This window comes from Cottoperca gobio, chromosome 23, assembly GCF_900634415.1.
Source record: "Cottoperca gobio chromosome 23, fCotGob3.1, whole genome shotgun sequence".
Lineage (NCBI taxonomy): Eukaryota > Metazoa > Chordata > Actinopteri > Perciformes > Bovichtidae > Cottoperca > Cottoperca gobio.
In genome coordinates this window covers 8,794,584-8,821,078 of record NC_041377.1, presented here as the reverse complement: position 1 = coordinate 8,821,078, position 26,495 = coordinate 8,794,584, and the positions used below count along the sequence as shown (strand labels likewise).

The following is a 26,495-nucleotide window of genomic DNA, read 5'->3' as shown; positions in this document are numbered from 1 at the left end:
ATTTAGTCTGGTAGTAGTCTTGACAGGAATGGCATGACATATTAGAACAGTTTGGTGACCAGTTTGGGGGGGGGGGGGGGTGGATGTCTTTGTGCAGGGGTGTCAAACTCATTTTAGTTCAGGGGCCACATACAGCCCTATTTGATCTCAAGTGGGCCGGACTAGTATAATCACTTCATAATAACCTATAAATAACGAGATCTCAAAATGTACACACTACATTCTGAAAATGTTCACATTTAATTAACTATCTTTTTACAAAACATTATGAACAACCTAAAAGTGCAATTTCAACAATATTATGCCTCAGTTTATCATTTAGTTGCATTACAACTTACAGATCACAGTGTATCAGGCACAAAACATTTAGTAACAGGTATCTGGAACAATATAGTATTTTACTTTATGATCAAAACAACTTGTCAAGATATAGAATGTAATTTTAAAATTACATTCATTTCCACATCTGTGTAGTAATCCTGACACACCACACAAATATAAACTAAAGTGGCAACTATTAAGGAAGAAGGTTAAGTTATCCCCCTGCCTTGTAAATGTATAAATGTATACATGAAAACTACATAAAGGTTGTGTCTCTTTTTACTGCAGCTGCTGACTGACATTATATTTCACACTGTTCAATGTCTTTAAATATTTCCACAGTAAGTATTAATTTTCACAGAAATATATTCTTACAGAAATATATAACGTGCAAAAGTGTCTGAAGCAGCATTTTACATTAAGTAGGCTTACTCAATGTTTAGTTTGCTCCTGAAACTTGGCATCTTTTAGCGTCACAAGTGTATCAATATCAGGCATCAAATCCTGAGTAGCAGCCAATTTCAGGATGTCATTTAAGTGTTTGTGTGTGAGCCGAGAGCGCAGCTTTGTTTTATTGATGCTCATTACAGAGAAAAGCTGTTCACAAAGGTTGGTAGTCCCAAACATGCACAAAACCTTTGCAGCGAGGGCTGTCAATGTGGGGTACCCTGGCAAGAAATGCTGATAAAAGGTGTCCAAGCCCGCCGTGGCAAATGTGTCCCCCAAATCTGAATCACACTGCAAGTTGATTACTTCAAGTTGGATGTCGATGGGCAGATCAGAAGCCTTGACCGTGAACGGCGAGCGAAACACTGCAGTATGGCTTTGATGCTAATGCTATTTCGCTAGCAATAAGGTAGCTAGCTTTCACTGCTGCATCGCCGATATCTCGGCTACAGGTAACAACAGACTGCTGTTTCTTCAGACCTGCTAACAATTCATTTATCTCCTCAGTTGTCCTTGCAAGCTGTTGTATTATTGGCCATGATGAGTCTCATAGTGATGCCAAATATTATATTCTTTGAGCACTGAATCCTGCTGTGAACACACCAAGCACACAGCATTCCCACTCACCTCTGTGAATAAATAGGAAAAGGTCCATTTTTCTTGGAAAACTCTACACTCCGTGTCCACTTTTCTACTTTTTTGACAAAGACATTTTGGGTTATGAGGCTGCGAGTGTAATGTTGACATAAACCCGCCAGCTCCCAAAGTTTTTTTTACTGGCAGCTCAGCATGAACAGTTTGCTTTCTTGGCAGTGTTGTGTGCGACCCCCAGTGGACACATTTGAAATAGCAGTTACCTTTATTGAAAATTTGAAGTTAATGTCTTCGCTGTAATTTTTACACTTTGCAAAATCATCCCGCGGGCCCGATGGTGGGCCGGTTCCGGCCCGTGGGCCGTATGTTTGACACCCCTGTCCTTGAGTGTCCATGAGCAGGCTTTTGGTATAAGCCAAGGGGGCGGTGCGGGGGATGTCTGGGAGGGGGAGAAGAATGAGGGATGATGATAGGGCATGATGGTTTAGAGTGGGGGGTTATTTGAGGTGTCAGTTTAAGACCACCTTTCACCAAATTGGTTCATCCTGTCGTTAAAAAGGAGGAAGGGAGAGAAAGATGAGGAAGAGGGGAGGGGGTAGGGTGTCTCAATGCTACTCCACAAAATTTCAACTTCATCCATGTCTAGCGGTGGAGTTGAGGGACTGGGGTCCTAGGTGTGCAGGCTTGTTGTGGCTGGTACTGCAGCAAGATCACTCGCTCCAGTTGTTTGGACGTCATCATGGTGGTTATCTGGTTTTGTGGGGGATGGTGTCTCCTTGCATTTAACCAAAGTCGGGTGGCTAATGGCGTGATCCATATTGGAAGCGAACAGTTTTTCTCCAGATCTGTTGAGAGAAGTCCATTTCTTCTGAAAAGGCCTCTACGCTGCCAGAACAGATTGAAGTTGTCAATAAAGTTCACTTTGTGCAGGGGACAGGCAATTGATAGACACCTGTTGAGCCCCAAAATTCTACGATTCACTCCTGACCTGGCTGGTGGGATGGGACCACTGATGTATGTTTCAATGTCTGTAGAGCCCAAAACTTTTAGCAGTTCAGTAAAGTCACGTTTTAGTGTTTCCGTTTCTCCCCTTGAGATATCATTATTCCCAGCTTGAATAATAACCTTGTTCACAGATTTGTGGACAGACAGCATTTCTGGAATTCTTTCTGTTATGTCACAGATCATTTCATCAGGGAAGCAGTATGTTTTGGTACCTTTCTTACCGTTAATGTTAATGCCTGATACAGTAGAGTCGCTAGCGTTGCTGGCTCACTGATCTGTGGTCCTCTGTTTGGCGCACATCCTCGATCCGCTGTTTGCTCAGTGATCCGCTGATCGTCCTCCGTCAGCTTCTGTTATCCTCTGCATCTCCGTTCTGCCCGAACGGCGCGGGACTGACAGGCGAGCTGGGTCCTCCAGTTTTCCAGCTGTAGAGACATCAGTGGCGACAGGGCATTCCTTGCCAGTGTTCGCTGCTACAATCCACGGTTGCGCAGTGGGGGTTGATGTGAGCCGTTGCCGGCATGGTGGAAGCGGGGGCCAGTCTCTTTCTGTCAGTCAGGTTCTTCTAGTTTGTTAGGGGTGGCTTTAAGTTCTGCTCCACGCTTATTGATGTATCCTTCTCTTCTAGATGAAATACCTTTGCCTGAAGTACTGCAATCTTCTGTAGATGTCCACGGCAGTCCGTGCAGAGGGGCATATCCGTGAAAATTAAATTAATATTAACAGAAAGATGTAAGCAGAGGCAAGAGCTAGCAGAGAAGCGTCCGCACAGTAAGAAAGCACACCCTCTCATCACATATTCTCCTGATTCTTTGGTTAGGGCAGTGGTGATCAATCTATTTTCAAGAGTGCGGATTCACTGGATGCAGCAGCATCCACACAGTATTAATATGCCTATCGTTGTTTTACCTTTTACGCGGAGCGCGTGTGAAGTACGTTCTGTCACCTCCCACGGTCCAGTCCCACCTAGGTTCAGACCACTTTCTTTTGTGGACCTTGACCCTTACCAAATCACCTGGTCCAACAGGAGTCTCTGGTTTAGCTGGTGTATAAATATAAAAAATGCATAAATATATACAAAATATAAACAGTGGAGTTGATGTGCAAATTGATTTTGATATAGCCATTCATGCTGAAGATACCAGTGACATGAGAACTTTCCATTTCCCGAACCATCTTTCCATAGCATCACCAAACTAATTCTCTACTGGTAACTGATCTCTCTGAAACAGTATTATTTGATATAATTGTGCAACAGGATGAGCCAAACATGCCACACACACCTTTATTTGCTAGATGCATGTCTAAGGCCATTCCATTTTGTCATGTCACTAATCTGGTGGCTGCTTGTTGTTCAGCTAGCCCCTTAACTGCATCCCTTGTAATAATTAATAAACCTCTGTTAAATGTAATTAATCCAATCCACATGCTTATTGGTAGTTGCCCACCATAAAAACAAACCTGCTCCAATTAGATATTTTGCTTTGAATTCATCTTGCACTCCCTGGGATACTCCTACTCCATCTTTGTATGCTGTGGAGCTGAAACTCCTCCCAGGTGCTGTGTTTCTCTTCAACTGAGTTCAAGCTCACAAGAGTTTGATCTGTTATGGGCCAAACATAGAACATAAAAACGCTCGACCAGTGTCACCAATGCACATGAAAAAGATATTCAACTCACAGAACCAATAGCACGTCTTGTGCTATTGGTTCTGTGAGTTGAATATCTTTTTCAAATTGGACTGAGTGGTTCTGTTACACTATACATCGTTGTTAACAGACAGGTTTACTCGGTGTCATTTGTCCAAATAGAAATTGGACTGGGCTTTAAAGCAAGGAGGGGCCTGGCTGGTGCACACACACACACACACACACAATACACACAATACAATTCAATATCTTTACTGAGCTAGCTGTCATGAGCCCTCTCCCTGCCTGGTAACACCACTAATTGTTTTCAATTACCTCCACCTGTCTCTGCTCCACCCTCGTTAACTTACAAGCTGCACTGCATTTACTACTCATCATGCCCTGTATAGAAAGCCCTGTTTTTCAGTCCACACTTGTCAGATCATCTGCAAGCCTACATCGGAATCCTGCCTGCCTGCCTGCCTGTTTTCAACTCTGACTCCTGATCTGTGATCTGTTACTACTACTCTGATCTCCAGCCCCGGTAAACCTGACTTGCCTTACGACTACGAGTTTAGAATATCCCTGAACTGTACTACTGCCGTGCCTCATTCGGTCCTGTCCTGTGTGTGTGTGTGTGTTTCAATAAAACCTTGATCTCGAAATTGCGCTCCTGGGTCCTCGTCTGTCTGTCCTGACAGAATGATCTGACCATCATGGACCCAGCGCACGCTCAGACCAGCATGCAGGTAGAGACTGAGATATCTGTCCTACAGCAACTGGAACGCACTGAGGGAGACATCAATCGGATGACCGGCGATATCGCTTCCCTGCTCCAACTCAGCCACCAACAACAACAATTTAACCAGCAACAACCACTACTAGCCCACGTCCTGCTGCTACTCACCAATGCGGCCACTCCTGCTTCGTCTGTTCCAGTACCGTCTGCCCTACTCCATCCCGCTGTTGTGTCTTCTCCAGCTGCTTCAGGGTCCAACGCTGCAGTTCCGGCAGTACCGCCTCCAGAACCGAGGATTGGCCATCCGGAACGCTTTGACGGTGACCCGAAGCAGATTCGAGCCTTCCTGACCAGCTGCCGAGTGCAGTTCGCATTACAGCCCAGGACCTTCTCGACGGAGGGAGCCAGGGTGGGTTACGTCATTACCCATCTCACCGGCCGAGCTCGGTTGTGGGGAGCGGCAGAGTTCGACCGGCAGTCCCCAGCCTGTGCCTTATTCAGTGCCTTCGAAGAGGAGATGTTAAAGGTCTTTGACTTAGGTTCAACAACAACCAAAGCATCACAGGCACTGCTGACCACCCGCCAGGGCAATCGGACGGTGGCAGACTTCTCCATAGACTTTCGTACCCTGGCAAGTCTCAGCTCACCGAGGCACTGGTGCACGCCTTCCTCCACAGCCTGGCGGACTACATTAAAGACGAGCTCGTCTCTCATGAGCAGCCCAAGACACTTGATGACGCCATTGCCCTTGCCGTTCGCATTGATCGGCCCGCAGAAGAGAGAGGGGGCGTCTGAGTCAACCAGCCATCCGCATTCGGGGGGAGTCCTCCACGTTCCACCCCCGCCTGTCAAGCCCGTCAAAAGCCGCAGCTCACCAGGTGTAGGGGAGATCCGGGTGAGCTCAATACATCTTCAGTCTCCCCCCATCCGAAAACCCCTGCTTCAGCTCCGCCTTCGACTTTCCGACAACTCACACCCTGGCCGCCCTAGTGGATTCCCGAGCCGAAACAAACATAATGGACACAGAGCTCACGCGGCAACTGGGCGTGAACCGTCAACAACTCACTCCACCCGTTCCTGCACGAGCCCTGGATGGACACCGTCTCGGCACCATCACTCGCATCACGGCCCCTGTGACAATTCTGCTGTCAGGAAACCACCAGGAGTCCATCCAGTTCCATCTCTTACCCTCCCCCGGCCAACCACTCATCCTTGGATTTCCGTGGCTCCGTCTTCATAACCCCCAACTTGACTGGGAAACAGGCACAATACGCGAGTGGGGGAGGGGCTGCCATCGGACCTGCCTAAAGGGAGCCATCTTGCCAATCGACCGGGGAGCTTCCAGCACCGCCCCCGACATATCCAATGTTCCTGCCTGTTATCACAACTTGAGAGAGGTGTTCAACAAGTCCAAGGCCACGTCTCTGCCACCACACAGACCATATGACTGCGCCATCGACCTTCTGCCTGGCACCACACCCCCGAAGGGCTGTCTCTACTCGCTGTCAGCCCCAGAAAGAAAAGCCATGGAGGACTACATAAACGACTCACTGGCCACCGGCATAATCCGTCCATCATCTTCCCCCGCGGGAGAGGGATTCTTCTTTGTCGGAAAGAAGGATGGCTCTATCCGTCCGTGCATCGATTTCCGGGGCTTGAACGACATTACAGTCAAGAATCGTTATCCTCTACCCCTACTCTCCTCCGCCTTTGAACTGCTGCAAGGGGCCACAGTGTTCACCAAGCTAGACCTGCGGAATGCCTACCATCTGGTGCGGATGAGAGAGGGTGACGAGTGGAAGACTGCGTTCAACACTCCAACAGGACACTACGAATATCTCGTCATACCGTTCGGTCTCACCAATGCCCCGGGAGTGTTCCAGGCGCTGGTAAACGACATCCTCAGAGACATGCTCAATAAGTTTGTTTTCGTTTACCTTGACGACATTTTGATCTTTTCAAAGACTCAGACAGAACACACTCGCCATGTCCAGTTGCTGGTTGCTGGAGAACTCTCTTCGTGAAGGCAGAGAAGTGTGAGTTCCACGCCAAGTCTGTCTCATTCCTGGGTTATGTGGTGACCGAAGGCAACGTTCAAATGGATCCTGCAAAGGTGTCTGCTGTGGTGTCGTGGCCGGTTCCAGAGACCCGTAAAAAACTGCAGCAGTTCCTAGGGGTTCGCCAACTTTTATAGGAGATCCATCCGGGGTTACAGCACAGTGGCAGCACCACTCACTGCACTGACCAGCGTGAAACAGCCGTTTCAGTGGACAGCAGCCGCTGACAAAGCCTTCAAGACCCTCAAAGCTCGTTTCACCTCAGGCCCTATTCTCCAAATGCCTGATGCTGGACGGCAGTTTGTGGTGGAGGTGGATGCTTCGGATGTAGGAGTTGGAGCGGTGCTTTCCCAACGAGCAGCAGAGGATGGCAATATGCACCCCTGTGCCTTTTACTCCCGTAGACTGACTCCAGCAGAATACAACTACGACATCGGCAACCGCGAGCTACTGGCCGTCAAGCTCGCCCTCGAGGAGTGGCGCCACTGGTTGGAGGGGTCTAAAGTTCCGTTTGTGGTCTGGACAGACCATAAAAACCTGGAGTATATCCAGACAGCCAGGAGGCTGAACTCCCGCCAGTGTCGCTGGTCATTATTCTTCACCCGTTTTAACTTCACGCTCTCCTACCGTCCTGGCTCCTGCAATATCAAGACCGACGCACTCTCCAGGATGTTTCAGAAGGATGAGGCATCCAATGAGGAGTCGACAACCATCCTCCCAAGCCCCTGTGTTGTTGCTGCCTTGACCTGGGACATTGAGGAGCAGGTCAGAGAAGCCATCCGGAACCAGCCGAGCCCCAGTGCATGCCCCTCTAACCGTCTCTTTGTCCCAGCAGATCTGAGGTCTCAGGTGATTCAGTGGGGGCACGACTCTCGCCTGGCCTGTCACCCCGGAATCACACGCACCCTCCATCTGCTCTCCCAACGTTTCTGGTGGCCGTTGATGAGGAAAGATATCCAGGAGTTTGTTAGAGCTTGCCCCACTTGCAACCAGCACAAGACCCCCAGTCAGCCCCCAGCTGGGTTACTCCAGCCTCTGCCAGTGCCCATGCGACCCTGGTCCCATATCTCCCTGGACTTCGTTACGGGCCTTCCGCAATCTGAAGGAAACACTGTCGTCCTCACCATCGTTGACCGCTTCAGTAAGATGACCCACTTCGTGCCCCTCCCAAAGCTGCCAACTGCAAAGGAGACCGCCCGGGTGGTCTTGCAACATGTGTTTCGAGTCCATGGTCTGCCCAGGGATATTGTGTCAGACCGAGGCCCTCAATTCTCTGCGGCCTTCTGGAAGGAATTCTGCAACCTTCTTGGGGCCACCGCCAGTCTGTCATCGGGATTCCACCCACAGTCGAATGGTCAAATGGAGCGCATGAACCAGGAGCTGGAGAAGGCACTGAGGTGTGTGACCTCACGCAACCCCCGTGCTTGGGCCCAACATATTCTCTGGGTAGAATATGCCCACAACTCACTCACCAGTTCTGCCACCGGACTCTCCCCCTTTCAATGTGTTTCATTGGACCCTTTCCCATACAGAGGGTCATCAGCCCTACGGCAGTCCGACTACTGCTACCCAAGACCATGAAGGTACATCCCACCTTCCACGTCTCCAAGCTCAGACCTGTACATGAGAGCCCACTGGTCCCAGCAGCACCACCGCCTCCTCCTCCGCGCTTCCTCAACGGTGGCCCCGTCTACACGGTCCGGCGACTGCTCCGCTCTCGACGAAGGGGTAGGGGCATACAATATCTGGTGGACTGGGAGGGTTATGGTCCTGAAGAGAGGTCTTGGGTTCCCGCTGGAAGAATTGTGGATCCGGCCCTCATCACTGAATTCCATCGCCAACACCCTGACCAGCCATCTCTCCGACGGGGTCGGTGCAGGGCTTCTTGTCATGTAGATCCACTTCCAGGCTCTGCTGCCCCTGCTCCGGTGTCTAGTCCTGACCCTGAACCTGGTTCTGAGCTGGGGCCCTCGGATGTCGAGTCTTCTGATGGAGGATATGGACTCTGACCCTCCGCCAGCTCCCCCTCCTCCCGCCCGGCTTGGTGGTGTTTCTTGGGGACTTCTGGAGCCGTCCCTTGGGGGGGGGGAGGTCCTGTCATGAGCCCTCTCCCTGCCTGGTAACACCACTAATTGTTTTCAATTACCTCCACCTGTCTCTGCTCCACCCTCGTTAACTTACCAGCTGCACTGCATTTACTACTCATCATGCCCTGTATAGAAAGCCCTGTTTTTCAGTCCACACTTGTCAGATCATCTGCAAGCCTACATCGGAATCCTGCCAGTCTGTTTTCAACTCTGACTCCTGATCTGTGATCTGTTACTACTACTCTGATCTCCAGCCCCGGTAAACCCGACTTGCCTTCCGCCTTACGACTACGAGTTTAGAATATCCCTGAACTGTACTACTGCCGTGCCTCATTCGGTCCTGTCCTGTGTGTGTGTTTCAATAAAACCTTGATCTCGAAATTACGCTCCTGGGTCCTCGTCTGTCTGTCCTGACACTAGCGGTATACAGTTTCCAGTCAAACCACATTCTTTTCTACATATCCTATATGTCCTTGTGGACCTGCGCCTAAAACCTCAGCTGCTTAAAAACAGACTCTAATCTTTGGGATGCGATGAAACGATGGTGAGGAATAATGGATCACAATCATTTATTTTCTTACATGTCACTCCTCTTGCTCCTTTGAGTACATTTATTCTGCTTGTTAAATTTTTATTCAGAAAACCTGATGCATCTTGTACAGTATTGCCTCATCCATCTTTGGATGTTGACCATACTGCCTTACTCCAGCTTCCACTCCTAGGGGAACTGAATGTCCTCCTCTCCGTGGCGCAGATGTGCTCCTCTGCCCACCTGATCTGTTTTGCATATTGTTAGAGAAGAGGGACAGGTTATTACATCACAGAAATCAAATTTGATGTGGTTGTGCAGTCTCTACTGACAGTGATGTTCTTTTAGGTTCCATGTTTCTCACCAGATGAGTGGGAACACCATCGCAACATGATCTGATTTGATTTTGATGATCTAACTATGTTGACTGGTTGTTTCTGAGTCTCAGGTGTACAGGGCTATACTCACCCTCCTGTGATGACTCTGACCTCCATTTCACAGTCCCCTTCTAAAACTTCGGGTGTGTTGATTCTTCGCTGGGGTTGAGACAAGCGCCCCTTGGGGTAACTCATCCCTGTGTAGCCAGACTTCACCACGAAGAGGTCCAGTTTCTGCTTTTATGGAGTCACTGTCTCTTACAGGAGTGGGTGATATATTTACCATTTTACAGTGTGTTAGGTGTCTCCAGGATGCTCTCTCTTTAACTCGGACTGCTGTGGGTCAATAGGATTTGAAACAAACCATCCCATCTTGGAGAATGCCAGTCCTTCCTTTTGATCATCTTTTAGGAGACCAATCACTCGGTTTCACTGGACTCTTCGAGTTCTCTGTATGTGACACAACACATTTCGTAATATCTTTTCTTTTTAACAGTTATGACATTTCTTCTTTTATGTCTACTTCTGGATGTGATTGTTTGTCCATAAGTTCTCTCATAGCTGGAATAAAAAAAAAACCTCAAATGGCGATAAGCCTCTTGCAAAATGTGCATTTATAATATTACTGGTGCTAAGCACTTCATCCAGTTTATGCTAATTTATACCATTTTTATTCTGCTATTTCATACTAATATTAATGCTCTTTCACATTCATTTACATCAGACTGTGATTATTGTACCGTAAATGCTCTTATTCTGTCTAATGTGTTATGTTTTGCAGTGAAGCACTTTGGGCTGCAATTCTTACATAAAGTTTATTATCCTTGTGGGGTTTAGAAGTTCTGAGGACGCTATGACTGCTTTTCAAATCAATCCAGCAAACTTCTGAATGTTCAAGATATATTTATCTAAAGTGATGATAACAGCATTTCGATAATACTCTCAGCCGAGGGCACTTTCAGCTCACCAAGTCCACAGGCCTGAATCAATAAAGACCCAGTTAACTGTCTGTTGGTATAGCAGGAAGTGTACAAAAATCACATAAACAATTTGACTAGTTCAACTCATATGGGTGTCGCCTCTCCTCATTGGTCAACGTTGGCTCGGTCACGCCATTTGGAGAGCAGCGTTATGACGAGATGGTTTGTAGACCTGTAACTATTTATGAAGAGAAACGTACCTGACGTGTTTTACATTCATAACTAATATAGTGCTCATTATACATGTTGTGCAGAAATACATTTTGTGCAAAAATACATATTATTGAGGTGGACAAATACATGTGATAATCATCAAGTGTGAATTAATACAATCAGCAGTTATTTACTTCACATCCTTTACTTACATTACTTTATTTTACAGTTCATTAAGCTGTAAACACTTTAGCTACTGTCATAGCATCTACTGTATGTTCAACTCATTTTATATATGTCTATTATCGTTAAACTATATTCTATTTCCTTCACATTTATTTAGTTAAATAAAATCCATGCAGATGTGCTGAAACAGATATTCTGGAGTAGGAATTTGGCCTTAAAATCAAATGTTATGAATATACTCTATTAATATAATACTCAATATAATACTCCCTCCTTTTGAGACATGGTCAAATACCGTGTCTCAATACACAGACATTTATATAAGCTTCTTGGTAGTACTAAGTTCTTCTAAGTCAAGTATTCTTTTGAAAGTCATCTCTGTCTTGCATGCAATTCTTAGTCCAAACTGCTTTTTCTTACTTTCTTCTGCATATCTCTCTGTCTTGTGTTCTGGTGTGTTTGTCTTCTCATTTACCTATTTGCCGACTGAAACTGGATCAGTTCTTATCGTATGTGTTGTGCCTTTATATAAAGCAATATACTTTGGTAGCTGTACTGCCTTCAATAAGTCTTCTATTAGAGTGTGATTAATATGTGTGTTAGTCAATGTTACCATACCTCTATTATGTCCCTGCTTGAGCAAACGCATGTAATGTTGAACATGCATAGTTACCGTCTGTGTAGATATTTACAATTTTGTCTTTCTTTTATCTGTCACTGTCAATGCTATTGGTTCTGCTCCTTTGCTGACAGATGATTAGGTAGAGCTTCTGCTTTTAATACTTGTCTGTGTCACTACATAAATCTTGTCACATTCGGACCCTCTAGTTTACTTTACTTTACATGATCTGTTAACAAACATTTCTATCTCTGGTTCCTCTTAGGGAATGTCAGTCAAGTCTGGTCTTGGTAAAGTTTCTTGTCCGTCTCTGTCGTTCAGTCATGTGGTTCTCCGTCTTAAGCTGTTGGTAATAATGTAGATGGATCAAAGTTGTACATTTTTCTATAGTTAGGTGCGGTTGTGAAAACAAAACTGCCACTGCATGCCTGGTGCCTTGCAGGTGACATGTAGGTGATTTTGCTCTTTACCAACAAAACTGTCACTGCATGTGTTACTGTTAAAGTCAATGGCCTGAATAACACTTGATGTAGAGGCCTGACCTGCCATTGAAGGTGTAATTACTGCTTATGTGCAGTCAGGCATTGCCTTATCTACTGGGTCTAATTTTGAAGAGTAGTAAACCACTGGTCTACTCTTATCTCCATGTTTCTGTGTTAATACTAATGTCATAAAGTCTGCTGTTTAAATAAAAGGTTTCTTATAATCTGGTATTTCTAAAACAGATGAGTTTACCAAAACTTTCTTCAAAAATGATTTGTCAGCTGTTTCATTCCATATTATCTTATCAGATGCTGACATAGGGTTTTCAGGAATCAGTTTTGACAGAGGATTAATTAATAGTTCATCATTTGGCACTCAGTTTCTACAGAAATTACATAATTTGTCTTAGTCTGGTTTAGGTGCTTCTAATTAAGTTTTCTTCCTCTCCTCATCGAGTGCTCTGCCTGATTGTGACATGTTGTATTCCAAATACTTCACTATTGATTTGAACAATTGTAGTTTATTCTTACTAACTCTGTGTCCTTGCTGACATAAAAATGCTAACAAAGCATGCATATCCTTTTTATAATAATAACTGACTATTTTTGGAGGTTCAAACTTTGCTATTTTTTCTGCTATTGTCACAATATCGTTATGGGATTCTTGTGTAAGTGCACACTTCTTTCCCTCATGTTGTAAAGCAAACTAAAACAGACTTTCTTTTACCACTTGGCTGGAAAAGAATGTGTTTGCTATATCTATTATAAAAAAATGTGCTCTCTGGATCTATGGATGCTCTTGGTACTACAACTTTATTTACAACCTGTAGATCTGGTACCATTCTCCATCCTATATATGGCGCTGTTTTCCTTACTGGACATATGGATTGCTCCTGACACTATTGATCTAATTCTCTCAGACACTTCTTGTTTAAACAGATACCATCTCTAATATGGCCTGATACTAAAGTCTTTTTTTTTTCTTTTTTTTCTGAACGTAATCTATCGTTAGCTGATTTTACTGCGATTGTTTTCATTTTTACGCTCTTTATTCTGAAAATTATGCGGCTCTGTCTGCTCTAATTACAATAACAGTTTTCTACACTTTACAATTCAGCCTCTTTTAATTGGCTCTATGATAGTGTGTGTGTGTGAATGCAGATATACGACTTGGTTCCGGAAGTGTGAACCCCCTGCTGCTGGGGAGTCATGTTCTCCTGTCAGTCCTTTCTCTGACATCTGGTCTGCACTCTCCCTCTGGGGCTCTGGTTTCACATTCTTCTTCTCTTTCAGCCATAAAATATCTCTGCTACAGGGCACTGCCCCTAGTGGCTCCCTGCTCTTATTTTCTCTAAAAATACATAAATTAACTGTCCATTTTTCCTCTCTGGGAACCATCACCTTATCGTGGTGGAGAGGTTTGTGTGTCCCTATGAACCTGAGAGCTGTGTTGTCTGGAGCCTAGTGGTCCTGGTAGGGTCTCCCAAGGCAAATTGGTCTCAGGTGAGTGGCCAGACTATGAATGGTTCAAAAACGACTTCATGAAAGAAAGGGAAAGGAAGGAGAGACCCTGCCCGGAGGAAGCCCGGGGCCCCCGTCTGGAGCCAGGCCCAGAGGGAGGGCCCGACAGCGAGCGCCTGGTGGCCAGGTTTGCCACGGAGCCCGGTCGGGCACTGCCCGAAGAAGCTACGTGGTGCCTCCCATCCATCCATCCTGTGGGCCCACCACTCATGGGAAAAACCGCTGGGGTCGGGTGCGCTGTCACATGGGTGGCAGTGATGGTCAGGGACCTCGACGGACCAGACCCGGGCAGCAGAGGCTGGCTCTGGGGACTGTGGAACGTCACCTCTCTGTGGGGGAAGGAGCCGGAACTAGTGCGGGAGGTGGATCGCTACCAGTTGGATCTGGTGGGGCTTACCTCCATGCACAGTCTTGGCTCTGGAACCGTACTCCTGGATAGGTGTTGGACTCTATTCTTCTCCGGAGTTGCCCAAGGTGTGAGGCGTCGGGCCGGGGTGGGGATACTCACTAGCCCCCGGCTGAGCACCGCTACGTTGGAGTTTATCCCGGTGGACGAGAGGGTCGCCTCCCTACGCCTTCGGGTTATGGGGGGGAAAACTCTGACTGTTGTTTGTGCTTATGCCCCAAACCGCAGTTCTGAGTATTCTTGGAGACCCTGAATGGAGCCTTGCAGGGGGCTCCAGTAGGGGGCTCCAGTAGGGGACTCCGTAGTCTTGCTGGGAGACTTCAACGCACACATGGGAAACGATGGAGACACCTGGAGAGGCGTGATTGGGAGGAAGGGCCTCCCTGATCTAAACCCGAACGGTCGTTTGTTGTTGGACTTCTGTGCTAGTCATGGAATGGCCATAACAAACACCATGTTCGAACATAAGGATGCTCATAAGTGCACGTGGTACCAGAGCACCCTAGGCCAAAGGTCAATGATCACGGTGGTGTCCAGATAATGATGTGGGCTTCGTAGACAATTGGCGGACTTTCTGGGGAAGGCCTGGTCTGATTAGGAGTGACGGCATCCATCCTACTTTGGCTGGAGCAGATCTCATATCCAATAATATTACACAGTCTATTAGTGGACCTAATCCATGACAACCCAGAGTTGAGACCAGGACAAAGAGTTGTAGTCTTACACACTTCTCTGTGCTTCTTTCCGGGCAGTCACCCACTCAAATCCCCATAGTGACTGTGTCTGCCCCACGACCACTGAAACTAATCAAGTCTATGGTTAACAGAAGAGGAGTTATACATGAAAACCTAATTAAAATAAACACCACCACTGCAAAAGTGCAACTAAATCAAAAAATTAAATGTGGGCTCTTAAACATCAGATCTTTATCAACGAAAGCTGGATTGGTAAATGATTTAATATCAGATAATAAGATTGATTTATTTTGTCTCACTGAAACCTGGCTGAGACATGAAGAATATGTCAGTCTAAATGAATCTACTCCACCTGGTCATATTAATACTCACATTCCTCGAGGTACTGGCCGAGGAGGTGGAGTTGGGGCCATATTTGACTCAAACCTCTTGATCAATCCTAAGCCTAAACTAAAATATAACTCTTTTGAAAGCCTTGTTCTTACGCTCTCAAACCCAACATGGAAAACAATAAAGCCAATTTTATTTGTTACTGTGTACCGCCCTCCTGGTCCGTACTCTGAATTTCTATCTGAATTCTCAGAATTTTTATCAAATTTAGTCCTTAAAACAGATAAAGTAATTATTGTAGGTGACTTTAATATTCATGTGGATGTTGATAGTGACAGCCTTAATAATGCATTTATCTCAATATTAGATTCAATTGGGTTCAGTCAGAATGTACATGAACCAACTCACTGTTTAAACCACACTCTGGACCTTGTTCTGGGATATGGTGTTGAAATTGAAAGTTTATCAGTGTGTCCACATAATCCTCTTTTATCAGACCATTTTTTAATAACTTTTGAAGTCCTGTTACTGGACTACAAGCCAGTAGGCAAAATATCCTACGCTCGATGTTTATCTGAAAGTGCTGTGACTAAATTTAAGGAAGTGATTCCATCAGCACTTGATTCAATACCAGGACTCAATATCAATATAACAGAGGACTCCAATGCTAACTTTAGTCCCTCCCAAATTAATCATCTTGTTGATAGCGCTGCAGTGTGCGGGTAGTGCGGGTGAACTGGGAACGTCTGGAGGAAGCCCCTGTCCTGGGGATCTTTAACTCACACCTCCGGCGGAGCTTTTCAGCCATCCCTGTGGAGGTTGGGGGCATTGAACCTGAGTGGGCGATGTTCAAAACCTCTATTGCTGAAGCTGCGGTGATGAGCTGTGGTCTCAAGGTCTTAGGTGCCTCAAGGGGCGGTAACCCTCAAACACCGTGGTGGACCCCGGTGGTCAGGGAAGCCGTCCGACTGAAGGAGTCCTTCCGGGTTATGTTATCCGGGAGGACTCCGGAAACAGTTGCAGGGTATCGAAGGACTAGAAGGGCGGCAGCTTCTGCCGTGTCAGAGGCAAAGCAGCGAGTGTGGGAGAAGTTCGGAGAAGCTATGGAGAAGGACTTTCGGTCGGCACCAAGGTGCTTCTGGAAAACCATCCGGCACCTCAGGAGGGGGAAGCGAGGAACCATCCAAGCTGTGTACAGCAAGGGTGGGACCCTGCTGACTTCAACTGAGAAGGTTATCGGCCGCTGGAAGGAGCACTTTGAGGAACACCTGAATCTGACTAACACGCCCTCTATGGTAGAGGCAGAGCTGGAAGCTGATGGGGGATCATCGTCAATTTCCCTGATGGAAGTCACTGAGGTAGTCAAACAACTCCACAGTGGCAAAGCCGCAGGGGTTGATGAGATCCGTCCAGAAAGGCTGAGGGCTTTGGGTGTTGAGGGGCTGTCTTTGTTGACACGCCTCGTCAACATTACGTGGAAGTCTGGGACAGTGCCTAGGGGTTGGCAGACCGGGGTGGTGGTTCCCCTATTTAAAAAGGGGGACCAGAGAGTGTGTGCCAACTACAGGGGTATCACACTTCTCAGCCTCCCTGGTAAAGTCTACTCAAAGGTACTGGAAAGGAGGGTTCAGCCGGTAGTCGAACCTCTGATTGAAGAGGAACAATGCGGATTCCGTCCTGGTCGTGGAACAACAGACCAACTCTTTACTCTCGCAAGGATCCTGGAGGGGGCCTGGGAGTATGCCCATCCGGTCTACATGTGTTTTGTGGATCTGGAGAAGGCGTATGACCGGGTCCCCCGGGTGATACTAGTGAGAGATGCTGCGGGAGTATGGGGTGAGGGGGTCACTTTTGAGGGCCATCCAATCCCTGTACGCCCAAAGCGAGAGTTGTGTCCGGATACTCGGCAGTAAGTCGGACTCGTTTCCCGTGAATGTTGGCCTCCGCCAGGGCTGCGCTTTATCACCAATCCTGTTCGTGATTTTCATGGATAAGGATATCGAGGCGTAGTCGTGGAGGAGAGGGGTTGCAGTTCGGTGACCTGAGGATCTCATCGCTGCTCTTTGCAGATGATGTGGTCCTTATGGCATCATCGGTCTGTGACCTTCAACAGTCACTGGATCGGTTCGCAGCCGAGTGTGCAGCGGTTGGGATGAGGATCAGCACCTCCAAATCTGAGGCCCAGCACCTCCAAATCTGAGGCCATGGCTCTCAGCAGGGAACCGGTGGATTGCCTACTCCAGGTAGGGAATGAGCCATTACCCCAAGTGAAGGAGTTCAAGTACCTCGGGGTCTTGTTCGCGAGTGAGGGGACAATGGAGCGAGAGATTGGCCGGAGAATCGGAGCAGCGGGGGCGGTATTACAGTCACTTTACCGCACCGTTGTGACGAAAAGAGAACTGAGCCAGAAGGCAAAGCTCTCAATATACCGGTCGATCTTCGTTCCTACCCTCACCTATGGTCATGAAGGCTGGGTCATGACCGAAAGAACGAGATCACGGGTACAAGCGGCCGAAATGGGTTTTCTCAGACGGGTGGCTGGCGTCTCCCTTAGAGATAGGGTGAGAAGCTCAGCCATCTGTGAGAGACTCGGAGTAGAGCCGCTGCTCCTTTACGTTGAAAGGAGCCAGTTGAGGTGGTTCGGGCATCTAGTAAGGATGCCACCTGGGCGCCTCCCTAGGGAGGTGTTCCAGGCACGTCCAGCTGGGAGGGGACCCAGGACTCGGTGGAGAGATTATATCTCCTCACTGGCCTGGGAACGCCTCAGGATCCCCCAGTCGGAGCTGGAGGATGTGGCCCGGAGAAGGGAAGATTGGGGTTCCTTACTGGAGCTGCTGCCCCCGCGACCCGATCCCGGATAAGCGGTAGACGATGGATGGATGGATTTTTTAACATGATTGACACAGTAACCGACATCCTGTTTTGGACGTGTTGTTTCAGAAGAAGCAGGTATTTTGCAGGCTTAACGACTTTTAATTTGTTTTTAATTAATCCCTTAAATCCGAGGTCATGTATTTGCTGGCAGATTTGTAGTTTGCCGTTTTGAATGAATGAATTAGACACACACAAGCTTAAGAACATGCAGGCACACGCACAACTATCCATAGAATCTTTCCCAAAATGTCCCCGGCAACAAGTCAACTTTGCTCTGTGAGATGGGATGGCTTCTTTCTGCTGCATGTGACTTTTTTTGTGCACTATTACAATTAAGGGATTTCAGGCAGTGATCTGAATAATCCCTTAACGCTATGCTAATGATCGTGGCCAGGCAAATCTCCCTACTGGTTGAGCTTGTTGTTAGTGTGCCGCTCCGTTTAACATATTCATGTTCTACTGTTTCATATCACCCGGTTGATACTTAACTCCACTCCAGTTTTTGGATGGATTAAACTTATCTCCTAAAGTAGTTAAACTCTGTCTGTCCTCAGGCTTTTTGTCTATACAGGTCGTAAATTCCTATAGCCTACTGGTTGGTGGGGGAGGGGATGGGTACAATGTCTCCTTTGTTTTAACCTCCTGTTTCCAAAGTATTTCCATCCCCCAGGTGGGGGAGGAAGTAATGGCCAACAGCTGCTGCTACCCACACTGGGACAAAATCACTAACTTTGGCCAATTCAGTTGGTATGGAGTTCACCTGAGTGACTGATCTTTTGAATATTTTTACAGGAGCTTGTGTTATTAGGTTTCTACTTCTATCTTTGTACTCTAAATGGAGACAACTTTTGCGTTCTAATTTCCACCCCAATGCTTCAGTGTAAGACTTAAGGTTCTGTTTGTTTCAAAATACTTTCCGTAGTTTAGCAACTTCTTTGCTAAGTTTTTGCATCAATCAGTTCCTTCTGATAAGTCATTTCAACTTCTGAATAACATCAAAACCTCCCCGTGATTCCCTTCTGTCTAACAATAGTCAAACAGTCAGTTTATACGGTTAATTCCGAAGCTACAAACTTAAATGCATTTAACAAAATGAGCGCTAGCTCCTAACGTTAGCTTGACCCACTCGCCTGTTGCGTTAGCACTGAGTTAGCTTGGCTTAAATGCCTCAATTCATTCACTTACAGACAATATTGCTTTTCAACAACACACACATACTTCAATAAATAGTTTCCAACCCACATTGCATTAATATTAGTTTTATACAGTCTACGTCAGATTAAATAGGGTTTTTATAGCCCCCGCTAAGAGAAGCTCACCCTTCTCCCACACAGCCGAATTTCGCGAACTTTTTTCATTATTTTTATAATATGTCTATGCTCGTCTATGGAAGATGCATGAATGTAGTGAGACAATGGGGTATTCGTCAACCTCCACCACGTAATCACATCCAAATATTCACTATTAAGGCTTTCTCATTTTAGCCAGAACAGGCCGTTTTGGCCTTTTCCTCCGTAAACTCACAGCAACTCTGTCAGCCGCGCTTCCTCTCTGAAGACTTGATATTTAAACTTAAACTAAGCAATCAAGCGCTACTTGAAAACCTTCTTTCAGGCCTTATTTATCTCTTATTTCTTACGTCAGGATCACTTTTAATATTTTATAGGCTACCCCTCTGTGCAGTTTCATTTCATGCAGTATTTTCCAAACTCGGTCATCATCACATCAATTTAGCATTTGCAATATTATTTTTCATACGAGACTGCCGTCGCTTGACAACTGCACCTACAAGTGACTATATAAACTATGCAAATTCAACTAAACAGGCTTGGCATTTGCTGTCTCGATCAGGCCTGTGTGCAGTTATCAAACGTCACTAACCTCCGGCCCTTCTCAGCCTTTTGTCCTCGCCATTTCCAATTATCACAGTCGGGGTCACCAGGTTTTGTTAGTGTTCAAGCTACATCCGTGCTACTGGTTACATCCGTGTATATGTATATGTATATCATTTCCGGTCCGGACGTCTGACGTCATCACGGCACATCCTACGGGGTCTTTGAACGACTCTGTCAGGGGCGCTCTCATATTATGCATTCACAATATGACAGTGATTATGATCACAATGAGTCACAATTATCCCTGATATGATAAGACAGTTATGAGTGAGTTGAGCTTCTTACAAGTCTAAGTATGAGCTTTATTTAATACATATAGTACCTAACATATCTTCACATTAGCTATGTAAATACGAGCACTTGTCAGTTATTACGCAACAGAATACATTTATTAGTTAATTATATCACAGACGCAACCACTTAACTCTCATTAGCAAACGCTGTTTTTCTATCTTCTTTTTCTATTGTTTATTATTACTCTTTTTAACCCATATCTGTAAAGAAGCTTTTTTATGTAAAATGATGCGCAAAACTATCATTTTCATAATTGTATTTATTAATTACAAAATACAAAATAAACACACAAATGTTTAAAAAGAAAAGTGTTTATACTTCACTTACTTTGTGTCATTACTACTGACAGGGAATATTGGGTATATAATAGTTTATTTATAGTAAAGGCCAATAGTTATTTATGGCCTTTTTATCAATACATATTATATCTCCAAATGCACAGCTTGTGAATGCCTGGTGTTACTCTTAGAAGAACCTGTCTAATATGTTACATTTTTGTCCCTTTTATCTGAAATTTGAACATGAACTTGGTAATATGTAATGCTATGTTCCTATTGTGTTTTCCAGCTCATACCTACCAGCTATACCGATCTTTTTCAACAACAAACTTCAGGCAGAGTTTATTTTCTTTAAATTTAGTATATTCAGACCACTATTACTCAGTGCCAGAAGCGCATCAAGTGATTCTTCCATGTGTTGCAAGAACAATAAGAGGGTTATCTTTTGATTGAGACCAAAATCATGCAGCTGGTGCAAATGGTTTAAGAGCAGCTTTCAATTTACTTTGGGTATGCCCATGTACCATATCTTTTTTGGCAAGTAAAGAATGTTTTTTAATCAAGTTCCTGTTATAGTTGTGCTATTCAGTCCTTTGTCCACCGTAGTTCTCGAACTGGGGAAACGCCAGCCACCTGAATTCCGTTCCTCCTAAAGTGGAGTTATGGTCAGGAAGGCCTCTGAGTGAGACAAAGTCCTGAAAGGTACCACTGCATCGTTACCAGTCTTGTGAAGGGAAGGCTGAGCAGAGGGGGATTCAGCTGGCTGCAATCTGCAACTGAAACGCTAGATGTCACCAAATCCTATGCACTGTCCCTTTAATGTCCAGGCTGGTTCCCTCTTGTGCTCGTGGTTTAAATGATTTGTCCCAGAGCACAGGGGAACAAACATTTGACTCCCGTTACATTAGTTTCACTCCCAATTCACAAGTTTATATACATTATATATGTTCCACCGACTGATATTCACAAACTGAGCCTCGTATCCAGATCAGCAGCTACTCGATGAAACAGCAGTAAAAACTACAAGACATTTTACAACTTATATATGAACCTTATGTGGCCGAGTCTGGCCAAGCATGCAGAGTCATGACAAACTGCTGAACACAAACACTGAAAGAAAGCAGTGTTCCGCAAACAAAACCATTTATTGAATATGTATTTATACTCAGGGTGTTTCACAATGAATTAAAGGCATTTAGCATTAACAAACACTACATGCAGACTTTCATTCATTAAATCAACCTAAATCCTCAGAAATGTGATGCAGTACATCAAAAAATGGAAGTTATGATTGAGCTCCAGCATCCTGCATTAACTGCCTTCCATGTTTCTATATGGTTGTTCAAACTTCAGATGTTTGGTTGATTTATGTCACAAAAACAATGCAATAATTTTAGAGATGCCTGTAAATTGAATTATGGGCATCCATCATCATTGTGCTTTGTTATAATGCTTTTCTAAAAAATGGTGAATGGTGAGTGCTTGTAATGCTTCTATTGTGCAGCTTTTTCAGGTATTGTGAATGCTTTAAGGATACATAGATTGTGAAGAAAAATATACAAAAGATAACCCATCCCCAAAGGCAGAAATAAACAGTATGTATCTAAAAATAAAAACAACTGATTTGCGTATAATGAAGAACAAGACAAGACGACCGGCTCCTCTCACACAGACTTGATCATCATTCTGGAGGCCCTCATGGAGTAATGAGCATGCCAGTTGTACCAGTTGAGCCCTGACTGCCAAAAGTTGTGATCATCAAAAGGATGCCATATGCCGTTCAGACTGGCAGAGCCGCAGCTGCTGTACCACCAACCGCCTTCGTCTAAACTAACACATTGTGATTGAGCAATGTCCCCAAAGATGCAGGGGGAGCAGCCGTCATTGTCGCGGTCGAAGGTGCTGAAGCCGAAGCCATTCTGGTCAACGCCTGGATAGGCACCACGGATGGCATCCCCTTTGGACAAAGTTGGAAACTATTTAAGGAACTTTTAAATTCAGAGTGGCCCTTTAAAATGTTGCTGAAGAACAAGATGATGGCGCCTCGAGTTGCTCTTCATTTTCAAACAACCTTTGTCTTAAATTTGTCATGAACATGTTCAAATGTTTATCTAACAAGTACAGAGGAGTCATAAAGCCAGTGAGCCTCTCCAGTAATGTCAGTTATACATCTGTATCTGGCCTAAGTGTGCCAACATTAGCTAACGTTATCCACCACAAGCTACTGGTCATACCAGAACAAATAAGGCTGTAGCAGTTGAACCCCTTAAAAGTGATATTGTGTCGCTTTGAAGCTGCCGTGTGTAGCATTTCATTATGTGTAGATCAACACATAATTGAACGTAAAGACGTTATAATGAGATCATTCCTGAGAAGGCCGTCAGCCTCGAGCTGCTCCACACTTGTGCATCAGGCTGGTGGTGAAACTGATGAACAGGAAGAGGGTGCTGGGGTTTCACAGTGGACCCCACAACACGTAGTTTCCAACGTAACAAATAAATAATAACACCTCCTTAGAAATGTCTGCACTGACCAACTTTCATTTACATCAGTTAAAATACTCAAAGTCAAAAGACTTTACAATCCGGCATAAATGAAAGTGAAATACACGGGATAACATGTGTCTCTGAAAAGCAAAGCGGGACAAAGAAGATCTGAAACGTGTTAGAGAAGCCTGCAGTACCTGCATTTCCACTGTAGCGCCCCACATGCAGTTTGAAATTTGCATGTTCATTCTCCACTCTGAAGTTTCTGTACTCGGCGTAGGCAGAGGCACCTTCATGGTCCCACAGGTCCACCCTCATGGTCCACGTCCTGAAGCGGGTCAGAGAGAAGACCTCTATTCAGACCGAGCCAGTGGTTGTCTGAGGGAATCAGCAGAACACATGAAAGGATTTAGGTTTTTCTGGTTTCAGGTCGCCTGCAGGTAGTCAGCAGGAGAGAATTCAACGACAGCTGGAAACTTCTGAAGTTCACACAGTGCTTTCCTCCAGGAGAACTTGGCCCCACAGCCTGATGTGCATACATTATGTGTGCAAGAAAATGTGCATATTGCCCTCACAGTGTAATCTCATTTAGTTTTAGAGCTGGACGGTGTCGGCCTGCGACTCTTCACTCTGACATTCTCTTCATTCTTGCAATGTTTTACCGTAGCAGCAAATTGGATCCCCAGTCCTGTATGTTGTGAATGTAACAAAGACCTTTCTAGGTTGTTTAGCAGCTGTGTGCTAAGTAAGGCGTTCCAGTCATCACAAGTTACATGTCGCCTCACACCTATCAGGAAAACACAACCAGCTTTAAATTCTTTACTTACGTGCAAGGAATCCAAATCCGTATTTATAAGCTGCCCAGTTCCTGTTGAAGGAAACCGCACCTCCAAAGCGCTTCTGAATCACTGTCCAGCCTCCATCACGCCTCATCTCACAGTACACCTGCACAGGTAGTAAACATGCGTTTAGAAACCAGCAGGCAGCTTTACACACACACCTGAAGACTGAGACATGTTCTGCAAGGCTTTGGAAAAGATGACATGTGTTAGAGCCGTGGCTCTCAACCTTTTTCCTTAAGGGAGACATTTATATCATTGAGTGAACTGGCAAAGTGACACATTTCATATTATATTCAATGCATAACAGTCACAATCATAATTTTGGCTTCACACGATTAAATGTTCGACTGGGATATTGGTGTTTAAAATACGAGCTTTGCTAATAGAAAACTCTGCTGCATGTCACATCAAGCACTACCTGAACTGACCACCAGGTGTGCAGCGCCTTCTATTATGGTGCAGCCCTAATGTGTGCATTAACAGGAATGTAGCAAAACGTGGAAATTAAGTGCTATGCTCATTTAAATATGAAAGTGCAATAAAAAATATTTAGAAGTTTAAACCACTGAACAATCGTGATAAATAATTGTGATCTCAATATTAATCAAAACATTATCGTGATTATCATTTTGGCCTAAATGGTGCAGCCCTACTGTCCAGTTAAACTGAAGCTGTCAAGTCAAACTGGAGCTGTCCAGATAGTAATGGGACAAACCGGATGTGACCAATCTGCCTGAGTGTTTACCATTTAAAAGAGCGCCGCTTGGCGTTATGGAAGCGCAGAGAGGATGTGTTCGTGACTACGTCGAAATCCAGACCAAGATTGTGCAGGGCCCAAATATCTATCGAGACCAAAGAGGCAGCCGGTAAGACGCTGAACCTTTTAGCTTGAGAGACTGTTACCTGCTGGAGATCGCTGCCGCTACTCGTTTGTGTGTGTGTGTGTGTGTGTGTGTGTGTGTGTCGTTTGTGATTTAAAAACTGACTGCATAATTGTATTTCATTAAAAATGAGTAGTACTTAAAGTTAAAATGCCGTTAGAAGTACACATTTACTCGGTAATATGGAATGCATTTCCTGTTAAAATGATGACAGCAGCTGTGCATGTGTTATGTTCATTTAGTGGGAGTGCAGTTGTAAATTAATTTAAGGTAGAACTAGTTGGAAATTACAAATGTGTGTATCTTGCTATTTACATTTATCTGAGTTGCCTTGTAATATGTATTAATTCTCTTTTCTGTTTGTTTCTATTCAAAAGGTTTTTCAACTCTAAATACCTAACTCTAAATACCTTGTCTGACTCTTGCTGAAATTGCAAAAAATAAAAGGAGGAAAAAAGGAAAAGAGCAGTTTGGTCTTTTGGAGTGAAATCCAGTTAAAAAACTTTGGGTAGATGTTTCCATCCCTTTCAAGTAGGGAAAGCTGCACATTTAGAAAATAACTTGACACCTACCTTAAACGGGGTATGGACTCCAGGAGGGTGGATTAAATAAACCCCGCTGCGCGCTCGTGGTACGTGAGCCCTAATCTGCGTGCAGTCTGAATATACTGAGGTGAGCATGAAAAGAGAAAAACAACGTTAACTCTGAATACATGAGCCTTGTATCTTCCAAAATGTGTATATTAGAAGCAATAATAACATTTACCAGGAACAGCATGAGCATCATGGGTTGTCTAGCAATACCACAGAAACAGTTTTAAAGTTAGACTTCAAAATACAGACATGATTAGTGTCATATTAAAGAGAATAGAAGGTGAAGACGTTGCAGAGAGAAGACAGTTTGTATTACCTGAGCTGTGCAGCTCAGAAGAAACACCAAGTTGAGCAAATGATACACGACCAGACTCTTCATTTTGACCTGAGTTTAAAAGGGACAAAATAAATATCTTTTAAAAAAATGATACAGAAGTTAAATATTTTAAACAACACTAAGAGAAGCTGACAGAAGTCAGACATTCCAGCCTTTCAGCACTAAAGTCCAATAACGGCTAATAATAATAATAATAATAATAATAATAATAATAATAATAATAATAGAATCTCTTTCTAAGTCTTACCTGTGTGTTGGATGAACCTTGTTTGCCAGATCAACAGGAGCTGCTCCTTTATACACGACTAAACTGCCACACCTCCTTCATGCGTCCTTCAACAATGCTGTAACCAAAAATTGCACAAGCTCGTTTCTCTGACTTTTCCGGTTTGGCTTTACTTGTCAAGAAAAACAACTTTCTGAGGCAAACAAGAAATACCTGTTCAGGCAAAACTCAGAAAACTGCTTTCAAATCCACGACTATTAAAATAATCACGTCTTTTGAATTTTTGACATTTATGATCCATGGAGGATGAACCCTGACGTTGTTGACTCCCGACTCCTGTGTCATCAGCACGTTGCTGTTTGAGTGAAACGTGGCCACAGCTGTTGGGTGGTTTGCGATGAGTTCTGGTTCAGATACTCAGAGTGACTTTCATGATCCCAGAAATCTTCATACTGGGCCACCAGCAGGTCAAACCTCTCATCCAGCGATGTATCTGTTGATATGCTTGATGGATGGTGCAGAGATTCATGGTTCCCAGATGGTGTATCCTGATGGCTTTGGTGATGCCCCTTAAGTGCTCCCTTGTGCCATCATTTCTATGCTGTTGTGTTCTTTCAGCTTAACTTTTTACCT

The 26,495-nt window shown here is 45.0% G+C and overlaps 1 protein-coding gene across 1 annotated transcript; it reads right to left on the bottom strand.

Annotated features, from left to right (window-relative positions):
• Positions 1 to 22,003: 22,003 nt before the first annotated feature.
• Positions 22,004 to 25,681, bottom strand: LOC115028451 (angiopoietin-related protein 5-like). Its single transcript, XM_029462238.1, is given in 6 exon segments — positions 22,004 to 22,454; positions 23,181 to 23,334; positions 23,336 to 23,361; positions 23,811 to 23,928; positions 25,279 to 25,410; positions 25,616 to 25,681. Coding segments are annotated over 6 exon segments (786 nt in total). The 5' UTR covers positions 25,679 to 25,681; the 3' UTR covers positions 22,004 to 22,161.
• Positions 25,682 to 26,495: the final 814 nt, after the last annotated feature.